At 41.3% G+C, this 18,882-nt stretch overlaps 1 protein-coding gene across 1 annotated transcript in view; it reads right to left on the bottom strand.

The window, feature by feature from the left end:
* macf1a (microtubule actin crosslinking factor 1a) overlaps nucleotides 1-18,608 on the bottom strand; it is a 208,790-nt gene extending 190,182 nt beyond the window's left edge. The window contains exon 1 of the mRNA XM_070921294.1: nucleotides 18,386-18,608. Coding sequence (XP_070777395.1) covers nucleotides 18,386-18,608 — 223 coding nt within the window. The remainder of the gene's footprint in view (nucleotides 1-18,385) is intronic.
* Between the last annotated feature and the right edge of the window lie 274 nt (nucleotides 18,609-18,882).

The following is an 18,882-nucleotide window of genomic DNA, read 5'->3' as shown; positions in this document are numbered from 1 at the left end:
AGTGCCAGCAGGATCTCATTTTGACACTGCAGTATTTTTCTTTTTAGCTGATATACATGCAGCAGCTGGGAATCACTATAACAGAGTTCTTTTTCTGTGGTGTCATTTATTTTACAAGCACTCACTGTGAATATGTCTAATGCTATTAAAATGAGCATTAAACAATATTTCTCTCCATTTGTAATTTTGTGTGTTACTTTAATGGGAGAAGTATTTTAAAACCTACAAAAAGTCTTAACTCTAAAATTACTGTTCTGGATATTTCCCCCCTTGGTGTTTTAATTTAATTTCCTTTCATATTCTCCACTGAATTTGTGCTTTAATATTCTTGCAATGTTGTTGAAACTGTTGAAACTGTCATATGTTTCTTAATATTCCCTGTGTTCAAGACATTTCCCATATTTATGATATCCATTTTTAATGCATTAATAAGAAGTGCTTTGTCCCAGCAGGGTGTAGAGGCCTCCCAGCAGAGCCCCCCGAGCCTGGGAACGTTTGATTTCCCTGAAGGCTTCCCCCTCTTTCTCTCTCCTACTACGAACAGCAGTGCAAGCTTTCAAGCTCGGTCAGCATTTGGTTTTCCCTACTGCAGCTCTGACAGCGTTTGGTTTTCCTGCCGACACAGTCAGGTGCTGCTGGAGAATGTGACCAAACAGGAAGCAACCGGGGAAAGACGGGAAATCGGGGAGGGGAGGAGGGAGGAGGCAGGGAAATAGAGAGGAGAATTAGAAGAAGAAGAAGCAGAGAGGGAGAAAGAATTAAGAGATAATGAAATAAGGAAGTGAGAATGTGAGGAAAATGCAGATGAGAGGAAGGGAGAATAGAAGGAGAATCGATACTGAGAAGAGAAAGTGGGCCATGACAAAGAACGAAGACAGAGAAGGGCAAATGAAACACCTATTAGTAGCAGAAGGGAGCAACAATGAGATCATTAATATAACGAGTTTCATTACAGAACGCCTCACGAAAAAAGGTTATTTTACTACAGCAAAGTAACAGTTGATCTGAAATCCTGGATACTATTGAGGTATTAACAATGTAAGACCCTTGTAACATCCCCAACTGTAACGTGTTGTAACATAGTTGTTTACCAAATAATAATAAAAGTCAGTGCTTGAAGTGACAGCAAAACAACTGTAGATGAGAAATACTGACAAAGGTTGGACCAGGGTGTGATCTGAGAGACACAGAGAGGCTGTGCTGGATGAGAAGAAGGAGGAAGAGGAGGAGGTTGTGTTCTTGCAAGCAGAGGTCTACCGTGAGAGGACAGCAGGAGCAAGGGAGTTGGAAGAGAAAACTAGGCCACGTGGAAAAATCCAGCTGTAATGATCCGACTCAAGGACCGGCCGAGAGCTTGCATGTCTCTCTCTTCTCTCTCAATGGCTATCTTCTTCTCTTTCACTCTGTAGTTACATCTTTCTCTTCTCTCTGATATTCAGTTAAGTTGTTTTGTCTTTTATTCTACATTCTGTCTCCTTCTACTTCCCATCCCTTCCCTTCCCCTCCCCTCCTGAGACTACCTCTCTTGCATTATTAGCTCCTTTTCCATCTCTCCATCCTCTCCTTCTTATTTCCTCCAGTATCAGAAATCACTAGTCCAAGTTGCGGAAGCAAAGAACAAATTTCCACACTTTTCTCATCATCTAATCTCGGCATTTGAACGTCTAATTTTACCTCTAATGGGGTTGCATTAGTCCAGAGGCGTGACATTTCTCTGGCAGAGGCACAAAGACAGGAAACATGACAGAGAGGCTGAGTTAAAGATGGCATATTCAAAGCAGCAACAGATACACTCTAATAGGATTCATGAGGTGGTTAGAAAAGCACAGGTGTCCTTTGTATATCCACGGCATGTGGAGAATCAGAGAGGCAGGTACAAACACACAAACACAGATCTGTAGAGACAGGAAGAGCTGGCCAGCACTGGCCTGACACTTCCTGTATCCCATGAAAATGCGAAGACATCAGCAAACACTCAACTCCAAACCCTTCCTGATGCTCTGTGCACTTCCTGTCTCTCATGCGAGCTCACTGACATCTGTGAGTTGAGTACTTTCAGCTGTGTTAGGATCATTTGATCATATCTTGTTTTAGTTTTACAATGTTCTGTTTGTCCAAATTAATGATTTCAAGCAAAATGCCATGAAAAACTAACAACATGAGTTATTAAAATTGTGTTTTTACATGTGAGAAGAGTGGTGTAACAGTGAAACATAGCTAATTGCAATGAATATGAGTTTGGATATCATATATGCAAGTTTGGTTACAATTGCCTTATCATGGTACATATCCATATTGGAAAAATATTCTTAATATCGTGATATTGATCTCAGCCATATTGCCCTGCCCTATGCTCCAGATGAATCAATCAGTCAATCAGACAAAACTGAAAAAAATCTGTTATTCTAATCTGCAGTTTTATATATAATGAGGGTATAGCCAGAGGGAATGGTTTGTGGGTCAAAGAGAAGGAGGTGAAATATAAACAGATACCAAATACCAGCTTTTATGGCCCAAATTTGGATTTTGTTTGAAGAGTATCATCATCTTAAGAGCCCAATGTGTCTGTCAGCATCTGTGTTTAAGTGTCTGTGTGAGCGTCTATGCTGTATGAGCACATGTGACTGTGCACATCACTGTAGATTTACATTAAACAAGTGTGTGTGAATTTATGTGCGACTCCGTGTTACTTACAAACACTGCAGTAAAACATTAATCCTGATGGGCAGGAAAAAGCCATAGAGAATGTTTCCTTTCACTGCTACATACCAGCTTAAAGGGTCAACACACACACACACACACACACACACACACACACACACACACACACACACACACACACACACACACACACACACACACACACACACACACACACACACACACACAGGCCAGAAGCAGACAGACTGATGAGTTAGAAGTGTTAAAGTATACAGAGAGGACATCGTGATGCCATCTTCGGCCAAAGATCTACAACAATTTTAACCCTGCTCTCACACACACACACACACACACACACACACACACACACACACACACACACACACACACACACACACACACAAACATGACACAGGATACAGACGGAAAAAAATGAATTGAAATTGAACAGATTTTAGATATACAAAAACAACAACAAAATGAATGTATTCTGACAGTTTACCAGTGTATGTAATTGCTTGCGTAATGTTTTGTCTGTCAGTACATACACATCCGGACGGCACAGACACGCACACATTTTCTGGTGTCTACATTTGCAACGGGCAAAGTTATGGCTGTTGGTTTCCTGACCATCTTGTTCATCTAAATGTCCAATTGTTACGTTTCCTTCCTGACTTATATTTGGCTCTGAAAGGATTTTCATGTTTGTGTTGTGTCGTGTTTTAAAGAACATGGCAGACTTTTAAGATGCTCTTAAGCTTATGTAAATGTTATTATACTTGTCTAATTAGGATTACTAAAAACAAAACAGCAGAGGAGCAGAAATCCATACTATGTTGCATGCTACAAACTAATTATGGAGCTACTTGAGTAAATATAATGTGAATGTTGTTGCTGCCCTAAACCATCTGGTTTTCCACTGACTCAGAGTGTGTGTGTGTCTTCTGAGTCAGGTCCCAGTGTTTTTCCATATATGACCCTGTCGCTATTGCTTTAGATATCCTGTCATTGTTACACAGCACACAAGCACAAATACACACACACAAGCAGAAACACAGACAAACGCACACAAACAGCCTACCACCCTTGTGAATGATTTAAGCTGGATCAAATGTCCCCACTCCAGTTTCAGTCAAGTGATCCCGCTCATTTCTCCATCTATTCTTCCTGACAACTGCTACAAGTGACTCACACACAGCTGACAGAGTAGTGAAAACTCACACAAATACAGAATAGTGGTTTATGGGGTCAAGTTCACTGCAGCATACGAAAATTGCTGCAATCCAGACTACCAGGGGAGAGGAGGAAAGAAAGAGGAAGAACAATGTATGACAAAATGAATGAATGACAGGGGCGAACTTGATATCATCCAAGATGGTAGGCGTGCTATTGATGCTATGTGTCTTCAAAGAGCAAAACATGATTAGACAGTGACATACTGCAGCACAAGTCCTATTGTAGTGGAGCGACTCCAGAGGACACAGGGCAAGTCCTATAGGGTTACAGCCTCATTATAGCACTGACAATGGATATGAGCTGTGAGTGAGATGTTGACAGATCACAGAGGTCCAAGTCCAAAACCTGCAGTCTTACAGGTCCCGAAAACACACATCAATCTAAGTATGTCCTACTGTAAGAGAGAGTTTGGGATTAATTAGTAGGTCATGTCACTGACACATTCTCCTACTGTACCCGTGGGACAACTGCAATAGATCCACACTGTATCAACTTTACAAAAGAGCCAAGAAATTGACAAGAATGTACCCATTTACGGAGTAATTGCTGTCCAATATCACTTATTCCTCCATCTGTGGAATAACTGAATCAATTAAATTAGTTACACAACTAATCTATTAGTCCACTGACAGAAAATGTATCCATCAGTTGACCAATTTTGATAATCATCTGTCAAGCTACAGCTTCAAAAATGTTCTCCATTTCTTATGGTTTAAATTGCACGTTTGTTTTTGTTTTTTTGCCGCTGGTTTGCCAAGCAATCTGAAGATTACTGTGGGAGCTGGTATCTTGTGGTGTGTATTTGACATTACTCAATCAATAACTGATCATGAAACAAATCACTGGTTGTAGACATAATAAGTGGCTACAAAAGTAAAACATTTAGTGTAGCTTGGCTTATTACCAATGTATCACATAAACACATGTGAATATAGAGCTCTGTGAGGTCCTGTTATTCTTCTACCACATGTGCTGGTACTAATGAATCAACATGCAGTCTGAGTCTATTCCTGCAAAGTTTACCAAGGCAACTTCCAAACATTGATTGCACCTGCCAAATAAAGAACCAGCAGTGGGTATGCAGCTATCAACAATGCCAGAGTTGGAGCACTGACCTATGATCAGTTTGGGACTTTCAGGCTGTTACGTGTTGAGAGTCCTAATAGGCCAAAAGGCCCAAGAGGCCCATGTCCAGCTGTACTTAAATCAATGTGCTTATGTTCCCTTCCTTTAATCACCTCTCTCATGGGAAACACCACCTCTAATGCCTTATTTATTTATCAAAGTAAAACCATTCTGCTCGCAGATAAAATTGAACTGCGATTGCAATCGACAAATGGCACTTTAATGGAGAGCAATCATTACTGCTACAGGTGGAGAAATGGACTGCAGTTCTGCCAGTGTGCTGAAGTAAACCCACTCTGAATTTACAGTGCTCATGAGTGTGTGTGAGAGAAAGAGATTTAACGGAAAGTCCTACTGCCTCCCGAGGAACTTTAACACCTTTACCATTTAGATTTATTTTAACGTTAAACCTGCTATTAATGCCAGACAAATCCCTGTGTGTTAATAAAATACAGACCTGTGTCTAACAGCATCTGTTTTAACCAGCTTGAGTTATGAGTGGGATTTGTTACATAGAACAATAAAGTCAGTGCCACAAAGATGTTTTTAATCAAAAGGAAAGTATCTGACCACTTTAATTTAACACGTTTGGTGTTATTTATACCTTGCTATGCACCAAGTGAACCGCCTGCTGCAGCAGACTAAAATATTTGGGCCAAAAAGACTTGACTGATGAGTTACACACAGACATGTGCATATTTTGGCCCAGATATATTCCAGATATGGCTGATACTGTTCAGAGCCACGTGTTTTCACTTTCCTTCAATAGAAAGCTTATTCCAGGAACTGCAAATCACAAGAGCTGGGCAAAGCGTTGCCATAGCACAGATGCTACAAACTGTCACTGAATCCATCTCCCAAAGGGCTTCTTCCTCTGTGGTTACACAGGTTTGTTGCACAGATACTTGATGTTGGACAATTACAGAACTGCTGATGACATAAACCTGCTCATATCACATGTTGTCTTCCTCCATCTGTCTCCCACACACATATGCACACATACCCCAGCAAAAGACAAGCTAAGTTCCAAACCCCAAGGAGTTTAGTTTCATTATAATAATCAATAATTCAAAACCACCTCCTTTTCATCAGCGCCAGCAGCACAGATGTGACCCGAGTCTATTGGCTGTCAGCACCCCCATCCTCTCCATCACACACTCTCCACCCCCTCCCTTCCACAGTAAATTTCAGTAGAGGCATTCATTTTTAAAGCGCCCCTGTCACTGGGATTATAAAACAACAAGTCTCAATGCTGGTGGTAACACCACTGCTGCAGGGGGTAACAATAAGAGAGTCACACACAGAAAAAGATCTGCTATAGTCCAACAAGCACCACTCTGTTTGAGAGGGTTTGTTTTCTGATCTTAATGTGTTTTAAAACACCATCAGAGACACACTCAACCTTTCCACTGACTTGCAGAGCAGCAGCTTTAATATTTACAGGACAAACAGCAAACACAAGGTGAAACATGAGGCCATGTGGGGAAAATTCCCTGACGCTGGCGAGCAGGGGGACTTCATAAAACTGCTTCCTCTGGCGTCTCAAGAGCACACAAGATTACAAGGACATGCAATTTGCCCAATACCCAATGCAATAATGTGGCAGAGCTTGAAGCCCTGCTTTGTTTATCCAAAATATCAACAATGACACAATCCAGATTATGAAACTGGCTGACTGGGCTGGCTGTCTGCCCAAAGATCAACTTACACTTTCAGACACACTCTGTGCCCCATGTTTGAGGTATTTTCATCCAGTTCCTTTCATCCCCTGACAAAAAACACCAACATTCCTACAATATTCCCAAAGGGACAACGAAAGTGTCTTAAATGGGACAGAAACAGAAAGTTAAGTCACCTCATTTTGTGGCTTAAGGAAATTATCTGTTTATTTTTGGCTTGGCTTTGATATCATATTTCAAACTTCACTGTGACATTTGTATGCATCCTCTTGAATAATATTTAGGTTCTGTACACTATACAGTACTTCTCCCCCTTTTCCCTTTACCTTTATATCTCTCCAGCACATCCTCGTATGCCTGGGCGAATTCCTTCTCCTGAGAATGGTTTGTCGGCAGAAGACCCGGTATGAACCCGGCCATGGTGGCTCTGCAAGCCGGCTGGAGAGTAGACAGAGGTCGGCCTGCAGATTACCGCAGTGACCCGGTCCACTGCTGCGCGTCAAACTCTCAGCTCTAGCTCCTTCTTCTTCTCGGCGTCCAATTCAACACCACCTTGTGTGAAACTAGTGGATTTGATGCATTGGCGCACACTAAAATCCCGGTAGCTCACTTCCAAGCAGGGTTAGATATTCCTTGGAGATACTTGGAAGAGAATTTAAAAAAAACCTTAAATGAGCGCCTATTTATGAAAATATAAGACGTTAAAGACGCAAGTATCTACTTGAATGGAGGTTACATAAACGCTATCTATCCATTATCGCCGTATGCGTGTGTGTGCGGGAACACACAGTCGCATCGCTCGGTGTGTTGTCTCCGACCAGTCCCTCCTTGAAAATCGGCTTCCACCCGGTGACTGGTGCTTTTTGTGCCTCCTGTGTGTCTGTCAGGAAGGGAGTATATCCTACACACCCCAGATGAGTGTCCGTAGAGGGGGGCGATGTGTCTGTTTCCGTCCCCAAATCGGCGCAGCTCCAGGCGAAACCGTATCCGGACTTGGGGTGCTATCCCAGGCTGTGTCGGCGAGCAGCCCAAGCTCCCAGCATGCTTCCCAGCCGTAATGGCCGCTTTTATCCGAGGCTTTGCGGTCTCTGCCTCTGTGCGAATGTGTATGTTTCTCTCTCTCTCTCTCCCTCTTCTGCTCAGGTTTCTCGACTCTTCCTGCAGTGGGTGCCTTCCATCCCTCTCTACCGGCCACGCCAGGAACCTCCGCCACAGGAATTTCAGGAGCCGGTGGGGAAGAGTTAGCTAGCTTACATGGCTGCCGGGGGAAAATGGAGCTGGAGCGCCCCCAGATGGTGGGCACGGCTCGGTGACAGATAACCTGTAACCCCTGGCCAGGCCAAATAATAGGTTGTAACTGTAATGTCATTATGTTATACTGTTTCAGACGTTAAACTAATTCCATACGCCTGTAACCTGTTATATAACTACTTAAATTATCATCAATTATCATCAACGGGGTTATGTCCGTTAGCTTACGTCGCCGAAATTGCGGCGGTTGGAATCCAGCTCTCACCTTCAAAAGGGGAAATTCACCATTCCTCTGGTTAACTGGTGAGGGGAAGAAGCCTGTCTTTTGGTCGTCTTGCTTCATTTTATTTGTCTTTTTAAATTATTGTATGGGGGAAACGTCCATTCAGACCACTCTACAGCTAGTAGTCAAAGAAACAGTAGAGAAAGCTGGTGGTGAACGATGGGGAATGCAACATGGCGGATATAACGGCTGTATTTGGAATCTTTTGGAAGGTAGAGATGATGGCGAAGTTTAAAAATACATAAATAAAATGGCGGCTGTGGCTGTATTACTGAACTATTAGTTCTTTACATTGCTAGATACAGGTGATAAATTACAGGACTGACAAAATGGGGGGAGAAATATACCAAAGGTACAGTAGAGGCTTCCATAAAGGTGGGTGGCGTTTACTTGGCATAGTTTGGATCCACTTAAAATTAGAGTTCTTTCCAACTGGAATTTGCTCAACACTGTGTCTGTAGGTGAGGAAGCTCTTGTCGTGGATGAGCTGAATTAATGGAGCACACTGCCATCTAAAGGCTAACTGAATCTATATTACAGATTACTGTGGCAAAATAATTCAAATCTGCTCTGTTTTTCAACAAAGTGCGCCTTAACTTTGTAGTTAATGGTATCTACAGTCATTGGCCACTTTATTAGGTACACCTGTACAATCTAATACCATCGGATACTATTCTGCCATAAAGGCTACTTTTATGATGCCTGTAATGTTCAGTTTGTTTACACTGTCAAAAAAAATACTTGTACTGGACTGCATTATATTTAGACGTGTTTCTGATATTCTGCCCCCCCGTATGTAAATAGGTAGAACAAAAAATTAGAAACACCTCTCGATATAATGTAATCCAGAATAACATAACTTTAACTAGGACCTCAGTAATAAACATATAATTGAATTTCCACATTTCCCATAAACCTTGTAAAGGGTAGAATTTATGGCAGAGTTGTACAGGTGTGCCTGATAAAGTTACCACTGTAGAAATGATGTTTTAAGGGGAAACACCAGTGGCCACTAATTGCAGGATATTAAACTGCAATCTTCACATTGTTTCCATTAGCTGTCATTAAGATTCTGGCTTGTAAGAAAACTTAACATATCCCATATTGTTCTTTTATACATACAAATACTGTGTCTTGTCTTGTCTAAGTTTCTTCACTCTTCTGACAAGTTTACTTTACCGCCTTATCTCACAGATGTAAGGAGATCATGACAGTGGAAGTGTTACCACAGCGTTTCCAAGAGGGCAAAGACAGGAAGCAACAGCCAAAAATCATTTTATATGTTTGAGTTTCACTATCTTCCTTGTCTCTGCCTTTAATCCATCTCTTTTTCTTTGTAACTGAATGTGCCAAAGTGAGCCTATGTGTGTGTATTAATGCATGCTCGCATACGTCTATAATGCTGATGGTCTTTCAAGTTTGTGGGTCACTGCTGCTGTAACAGATCTGGCATTAGGTATATAATCCCACAACAATCTCATCACCAAGAAGCCAGCAGCCTCTACTGTCCTCTACACTGCAGACATCTGAGGGCTTCGCAACATAAAAAGATGGAGGAATACGCTGCAGGTTAAATGGGAAAAAAACATCCACTATGTTTATCTTCTGTCAAAGAAGGAGATTTAACTGGAGAATCAGAGAACAGGATTATGGGAAATGTGGTTTCAATTTATAACCGTAAGAGTTTTAAAGATATGTCTTAGATGCTTCCAGTCATTTAGCAAGTGGTCTCATGTTTACAATGATTATTACCATTAATTAAGCATTCAGATAGTCATTTATTATCCCTCCTTTCTCTCTTCCTGGCTTTCATTATTTTTAATTGTGTCTCCTCAGCCTGACTCACCCCTCATTACAGGACTTGCATATCACATCAGCCACACTCCAGTGGAGACACAAACAGACACCTTAGGGATCCAAATCCGGCACACACACATTCACACTCACATATATACACACAGTGTCCAATTCAAGCAGGGGGTCCAAAATGTTCATAATGAAAGCAAAACAGGCCAGCGGATGTTGTTGTTGTCCATCTGCAACCTCCTGACACACACACTCACACACATACACACACCATACAAACAAGAGGGAGGTTGTTGTGATCCTGGTCTCCAGGTCTCAGTAACATTTAATTTCCAGTAAACTGCAGATTGTGAAACAGTTGGAGAAAAAACATCTTTAGCTCTATATAAACATTTATCATCAGATTACACACAAAGCAGATGTTTTTAACACCTTTTGCCAGTTGACTGGTGTAATGACAAACACAGCAGGTGGTATCTACGTACAGAGCTCGAGGGTTCCCCTTGAAAAAGGACACAACCTGTCGATGTGTGAAACCTTTGTATCCCCGCCTAGTGGTGGACAACAGAAACTACAGCAAACTGTGACTCAAACTTGGCCTGACTGGTTGTAAAAACGTATGTTCTTCCAATTGTTTGTTTTCTTTTCATTTTTGAATCACCTCATGATGTGTGTTAATGGTCAATAAAATAATAAAAAATAATAAAAGTTGTAAAGTGTGTGTATTAATGTCAGCTGACAAGAACACAGACAATAAACTGAGTCATCTCTTTCTGTGTCTGCCTCTATCTGTCACTCCCACTGTTGTCTTCCTGCAGTGTGTCTCCTCTTGTTTCTGTATACACATGCATGTATATGTGTGTGTGTGTGTGAGTGTGTGTTGTTGGGTGTCTGTGCTGTCATGCTGTGAGTCCAGCTGCACAGTGAATGTGCTCTGTGAGCCAAAAGGACATACAGTCCTCAACACATCAGCATGACCAACGCCTCAGCAGCAGAGCTCCACCATGCCTTCTGACTCATTTCTGACCCTCTTTGTTTCTGTCTTCCATGTTGTTGGGAGCCCTGCCAATCTACAAAACAGCCAGATATCTCTAACATCAAACAACATGATCTGATTATTCATGCCTGCATTTTCCGTTTGAATTACAGCCTCATAAAGCAGCTCTAAAGCTGCCCTAAATAACCAGGAATGAGCAGGAGATTTAATGAAATTATTAAAAATGTGTGTGACTGAGATAAGTGTCTTATTTAGTGGCTTTATGAAATTTAGAAAAGATTTTTAGCCCTAACCCTAACCCCCTAACCTTTGACCTACAGCCTCAACTTTCAGAAATCACTGCAATTATAGTTTACAAAGCCAATGTCAACATTTCAAGCAGCCTCAGAATAATGCACGTGTTAAATCCACGCTTGACGCAGGAATGCAGATAATCAATATGACGTCCGCAATCCAATAAATCAACATGTAAACAAAGTCAGTGTTGTTTCAGCAGGGCGCTTCAAACTGCAGTGAGGAGGCTCATTAGAGCTTTAAAGAATACAGTGTGTCCAGTATGTGAACTATATCACCACTGTGCATCTATAGCCTGAAACACGAGTATCTGATTTGGATAAACAGTGAATCAGTGTTTTGATCCAATGATCTACTTTGTTTATCTTTTATTAATTTAATGTGACTAAGGTCATATCTATGTATCTCTTACAAAAAAGTCACATGTGATAACCCATGTGATTTCACAGCACAATTCTTTTGGATGTGCTGTTTTGTTTTATATTTTACTAGAAAGCCTGAATTACAAACTAGGTTGTGAAAGATGTGGGCATTTACAAGACGGGAAAGGTGCATCATGGGAAGTGGAGGGTCCAGGGTTTTTGGAGCTTGACCCACACTCGGGACTACAAATCAGAATATGTCGACCTTTGCTGCTTCAGTTTTGACTGTTTAAAATTTGTTGGTTGTCCCTTAAAACTGAAGACTTCAATCTTAAAAAACACACCTCCCTTTGTCCCACTTCATCTTCTTTTCGCTCTTCAAGGTCTCTTTCTCTCAGTTTTTCTCTCTTAGTGCTTTTCTTTCACAGTCTCTCATTCTGTCTCCTCCTCTTTTTTTCCTTTCAGTCAGTTCCTCGCTCTTTCTTTGTTTCTTAATCTTTCTTTTCATCGATCCTATCTTGTCCTTTTTAACTCCCTTTAGTTTTCTGTGCCTGTTGATCTCTTTCTCTTTCAACATAAGCTGCAGTTGTCCTCCATGTCCTCCGTGTTTCACTTTGTTTTTCTTTCTGTTTTCCTCCCTCAACCCATTTCTCTTTTCCATTCTTCGTCTCTCTGAAGTTTTCAGTGATTCTCTGGTTCAATCCCTCTTTCTGTTATTCGTTCTCTCTGAGTTTCATGACCTCCCTCACCCTCGTCATAATTTCTTTCCCTTTCTTTTCCCCTCCTCTTCAAACTTTGCCCTCCTTTTCCTCCACTCCCTCCATCTCCTCATTACCTTCCCCCTCTTTCTCCGACTCTATTTCTTTCCTCTCTTCATTACCTTTTTCACTGGCTCAATCATTCACTCCTCTCTCTCTTTCTTTTACAAACTCCCTCCTCTTTTCTCCAACTCCAGTTTAAAATTCTGACACTCTCTCTCTCTTTCACTATTTGTTTTGCCCTCCTTTTATATCCAGTGTCAGTCTCTCTCACCCCCGCCGCCATTGCTTCTCCTCGCCTTTTATAACCATGGAAACAGAGGAGACCACGTCGTCATGGCAACAGGGGAATAGCCTGGGCTTTGGGCCGAGGTTTCCTTTCAGCTGCCTGCAGAGAAAGAAATGTGGAAGGAGGAGCAGCAGGCGGGACGGTGGACGCCTAAGTTACATGCAGGCACAGAAATCTGGGGTCCTGATGTTCACGTGCAAAGATTATCACTGCTGCAGTCTGACACACACATGCACAGATAGATATGGTGCATCACACTCCGCTGTGAAAATAATTATCAGTGAACTTTCTGAAGAGATCTTCCTTATTTTATGCTTAAACTAAAATTGAAATATATACACACAGAAATATACACTCACACAAGTCTAAAACACTTCACAGATTTCTTAATGTGCTTTATGTTAAACATCTTTATACATTTATAAATCTATAAAAGTTTTATTTGTCAATCATGAAACACATATTTGCCAGCAGTATTGACACTAATTTCCCTCCATACATCGCATACATAGCTCGCTCTCACTTTAATTTGTGATTTGTAAGAGATAAATCACCAAACTCTCATTCACATAAACAGAAAAGCCAGTAGCTGTTGGGAGGTTTCATTGACATTCATGCTCAGCAGGCAGGCAGAGCAGTCCCGAGAATCTGAATAACAGAGTCCAGTCGGGACAGCAGCGTCTCTCTTTATCCTCTCCAGTGTGAATTCAAAACCCATCTCTCCACAAAGCTCCTCATGTTTGCTCTCTCTACTTCCATTACTTCTGCCTTATCGTTCTCCTGTCTTGTAGGAAAGCAACTTTCCCCTCCTCTTTACGTTTCTTTCGGTACTTTCTGTAATTAAATAAATGTTCCAGGTTGAAGAGAACACCTGTAATACTTATTTCTCTCTCTCTGTACTTGTGGTGCCTTGTAATCTATAATAATCAATAAACAATCACAAAAAAACATTTTCTACTGTTATATTCAGGCTATTAAGTATTGTAACTGGGCTGTAAACCATGCAGCCTAGTAGTACAAGCAGCCTAATGTATTCATTTTCCACATTCCAGCCTCTGCCTGAATGGAAATTGAGGTCGATGTAAACACAGAGTCCATATTATGTAAAATGTAATATCATCACAATAGCCATCACGCCCGAGTGAGCACTGGACACGCCTGGGAAATACTGGATGTTACCAGAAACACAAGCCTAGGCTCTGTGAGCTTACAGAGCAAATTTGGAAGCATCACGGTTGCAGAGATACTCCCGCTTTGCTTTGCTGGTTTAATTTATAAACAGATAAAGATGATCCATTAAATAGTCATGGCAATTTATAAATTCTTTCAACCTCATTTCTCAAAACACAATATGATCACATCCCTTCCATTCCCTATCACTCTTTTAAAAGAATACTTCGACATTTTAGGAAACTATTCTTGAGTTAGATGGGATACCACTCTCGTATCTGTCTGGAGCCAGCAGCTGGCTAGCTTAGCTTAGCATGAAGCAGGGGGAAACAGCTAGCCTGGCTCTGTCCAAAAGTAGCAAGTGGGGACTCCAGGAAGTCACTTTTCCCGGCCAAGAAATATTCTGGCACATAACCCCGACATTTCTACACTATGGTGTTTGTACAGATTAAACAAAGAAGCAGATTTTAATAGTGAGCTTAATAGTGAACACTAAATTAAATATCTATAACTACATTATTACCTTGATCCCGAGGGCCTGTTTTTTAGAAGAGCCATGTCTCAAAAACACATTTTAATAACTGCTATTATTGAATAATAAAAGCTGTTTAATTTGTTTACTTGAAGATCACAGGATATCTACACAAAATGGGATAAATTGGCTACAGATCTAGTTCCTCCTTTAACCTCTTGGGCTTAAACCCAAAACCATTTGGGGAACTTGTTGAATTTCACTTGTTGCATTTTCCATAATTTTGAGAAGACATGCTTCATGATGAGTTAAGACATAGACTCTACAAATGAGCAGTTTTCATAAATATTTGCAGGTGGGGGTGGAGATTTCACACTGCAGAATATTGGCAGTGTTAGCCAGGTGTCATCTGTGTTTAAACCCTGGGTGGTTTGTGGCGGCGCTACCTGCTGTCGTCAGAACCGAATGATCTCCACACAAACAAGTCTGACTCGCTGACTCAGCCCGAAGGTGCTGCCAGGAAACCTCCCTGTTTAACTGTCTCTTTTAATACTTATCATTCTTTTTTTTCCCCTTCACTCTTTCAGAGCTGTCATTTATTGTTGTTTACCTCACACACACATTCTCACTCACAAACTCTTGGGGTCCAAACTACGGCACAGCTGTGACTTTCCACTACATGCCACATGTTCATCAGACAGACATTAAAAAAGAGGAGTGGAAAAATTCAGCCTTTGGCCTCACAGAGCATTCATTAAAAACATACCATGACAGATGGGTTCACTGAGAAAAGCAGGCCTCAACATTTGAAAGAAGTACGATTGAACACAAAACTAGACATAGATTCATATTCTTCACTGGTTGTAAAACTGCACATTTACTTTTAGCATTTCTGGTTTAAAAAAGATCTTTCTGTGAAAGATGAATGTGGAACTAATGTTGACACATTTTGTGCTGAGACATTACTGCAATGAAAAAGATGACCACAGGACATAAAAGTGACGCCAACCGTCTTCAACCAGACTCCACATCCCTCCTCAGATCTGGTTGTAATTAGCCTTGTAAGTGTAAACAGTAAAGAACCATCACATGTCGATGTCAGAAAGAGAACTGAGGGCCATTACGTTAGTTTGCAGCTATGTTCAGCACACTGTTGGATTGTATTTTTAATTTTCTCACTATTTCATATTGCTTGTGGAAGTGATTCACTAGATCACTTCAGAAATACAAACACAAAAACATTCATATGCACTCGCCTCCACAAATACCCCCTACTCTCTCTCTCATCTTCTCTTTAATACACATTTTCTCAGTTTAGCACACACAGACACACACTGCCAACTATGAACACGTACGTCTAATTTAGCTCATTTCACTTTCACTCAGCGTGGAACATCTTGATTGCTTCGAGAGATAAACTCATCAAATCCCTACAGAAACACATGTTTTCTTCATACGAACATAAAAACAACCAGACTCACACTCACGCGGCTGTGAAACTGAGTATGTTGAGTCTGTTGGCTCACAGATTTAGGAAAGATGAGACTCAGCTGAAAGCTCGTCTTAAAGCGGCTGTGAATGTAGCTGATTGTAAAGCCAGATATCTCAGAAACACCACACAGGCTTCTCCTGTGAACGGATACAGAAGCTTAGGGGCTCTAAAACATTAACGCTGTGGGTCTGCAAGCGTCGTCCAACTGGAAATGCTTCCAGTGAAGGAAATAAATCTGAATATCACAGAAGTCTCTCTCTCACGGTGATCTGACATCAAGCCCTTCACCCTGACCTACATGCTGTTTCCATCTCTATAAAGTAGGCTTTTACTGTAATGTCATCGCCTCCCTACTCCAACACTCCAACCCCCATCCCTTCCCATGCAACTGGCATTTACAATATTAGTGGTGTTGTAGCAGTGCTGCCAGTTTATAACAGTTTATTTCTCACATAAAAAGACTAAAAATGGATGTCAGAACAAGGCAAAAACTTTTACTTACTTACTTTCCAAGAACAGGAAGAGTTTGTGAGAGTTATTGGCATTTAATTATTTGCCGACAGCTGATCATTTCCTTGGCTGCTTCAGCTGAGACCAATATATTTTCTGCATCTAGTCTAGTCTGTAAGAGGGGTGGGCAATATGTATAAAATCTTGTAAACTTAAACCACAATATCTACATATGTATTGTATATATGTAAAATCTCTGATGGCAGACTAATTTATACTTTGTGAAGATGAAAATATCTACAAAACACTGCTTTAGAGTTACCTCTCCTTATTTATTATGTGTTTCCAGGTGTGTCCTTTCACACAATGCTAACTTATATATACTATAATGATAACTTAAGCTAAAATGTGAAAACATGCAACATTTGTTTTTTCTACAGCAGGTCAATCCTTATAAATTCCTTATGAAGCATGTTGGAACATAACTAATCATTTGATATCTTTCCTAATACAACGTATTTTACAATGTATTTTCAGGTGATTATTGCCCTGTGTTGACAAGTTTTACACCATATCAGAATCACAATCAGAATCAGAAATACTTTATTGATCCCCGGGGGGACATTTTACAGTACTTTTACAGTATATCAACTTGAGGAGTGTTGTTTCTTTGCAATAATGCGACACAGGCGTTGCAGTTTATTCTACTGTTGTATCGACTGTAGAGAGGCAGCTGTACACTGAGGGGATCCATCCACTAACATACACTTATGTGATAAAAGCATCAAACAGTAAATAATCAGCACAATTATGAGCTGATGTGAGTGGAAAAAAATACCACAGATGATAAGAGGTGCAGCACTGAGCCCACTTTTACATCATTTGTCTTAATTATGAAGCTGGAAGTCTTCCGTCCCTCCGCTAAAAGAGGGAAAGCTATTAGCCTGCTCCCAGTGTCTCATTATGAGAGCAGGGGAACCCTGGCTTTCTCCAGAGAACTGAGTAACCTACATTTCTCCTCCATCTTCTGTTACAGCCAGTAAGAGAGGAGAAAAGAGAAAGGGGGAGGACAGTCGACCATAGAGCAGCACACACGAGTCAGGATGGTGTTATCTGATAAAACATCTTAATAACAGCAATGAACACATTTGAGTGTTACACAACATACTGTCCATGTTTTTATCTCAGGTATAAATATAAGATACCGTAACCAGATTTTCCTCCGATCTCCGTGACATTTACTGACCAGGGATTTTTCAGGAGACAGGGCTTTTTCCAAGTATGTGCACTTTTAATCAAAGCCGCATGGAAGCCCTGCGATTAGACATGAGTAGCCAAGAAAATGTCAGCAAGCAAGTGAGAGTGAAGTGGACACATGCTGTAGATGTGGCTCAATACAAGATGAAACGTTTTTACAAAGACATCTACTGATAAAAACAGTATCAGAATGACACATATAAGTCTTCTCATCACTTTTATTCTCTGTTAGCTCACCACGAGCACAGGTACCCTCAATTTCTACCTTTCTTTGCAACATATTCTCTGTTGCAAGTCTCACATGAACTATTTGTGGTAAGCAGCAAGTCATCTGTGAATCACAGGGAGTCTATATGCAACATCGCTGCAGTGACTTTTATGTTTGTATGTGAGCTGCTGGACACAAAGTGATGCGTCTTCTCTCTGATTTTACAGATAAGTGAAGGTCCATTAACACTTTTACTGTAGTTTTGAAGTCACTGAACAAAAGTCACTAAAACATCATCTCCTTCCGTCAGTTTTGATCTCCCTTCAGTTTGGGTTTTTAACAAAAATTTAAGTAAATTTAAATTCACTGATGTGTTGCCTGGTCTCTAATTTCCACTGGGCATGCTCACTCAACAGCAACATCCTGCTTCACACTTCGACACACATCCTCCACTAGAAGCTTCCCACAACAACCACAGTCTTCTACCTTTTTCCACTCAGCAGCTCCACTGAGCAGATGCAGGTTCAGCTTTGCTCAAAGATACACTGAAGTGTCAAAAGAAGGAGGGACTTTAAGACTTGTGTGAGTCCCTTACCTGCAACACGAACCACCGCCCTCTCCGCCGGGTCCAGCACCGAGTCCTGGCTCTTCCTCTTCCTCCTCTCATGTTTGGACAGGTTCCATGGCAAAGTGTCTCCCGGCGGCCCCACAGGTCCTGATGGACACGGGGACAACGACCCCCCTGAACGCTCGCTACGGAAGGACGGCTCGCTGACGCATGAGCGCTCGCTTAGAGTATCATCGTCTGACGACTCCATCTCACTTTAGGGCTGCAGGGAGGAGAGGGATGAGGAAGAGGAAGAGAAGGAGAGGAAGTGAGGATAGAAGGAGGGAGAGAAGGATGTAGAGCAGTGGGGGAGGGGAAAGAAGGAAAGAAGGTCAAAAGAAGGGAAGAGGAAAGAAGAATTTCAGGGAAAGAGAGAAGAAGGAGCTTTAGACAAAGTGGAGACTCTGTTTTATTCATTGCTGGCTTACAGTGTGATCACGCAGGGGTCATGAATGATGCAACGTTTCAACGTAACAGCACAACAG

This window comes from Enoplosus armatus, chromosome 16, assembly GCF_043641665.1.
Source record: "Enoplosus armatus isolate fEnoArm2 chromosome 16, fEnoArm2.hap1, whole genome shotgun sequence".
Taxonomy (NCBI): domain Eukaryota; kingdom Metazoa; phylum Chordata; class Actinopteri; order Centrarchiformes; family Enoplosidae; genus Enoplosus; species Enoplosus armatus.
Note: the sequence above shows the minus strand (reverse complement) of the source record. Positions and strands in the feature narration are given on the sequence as shown.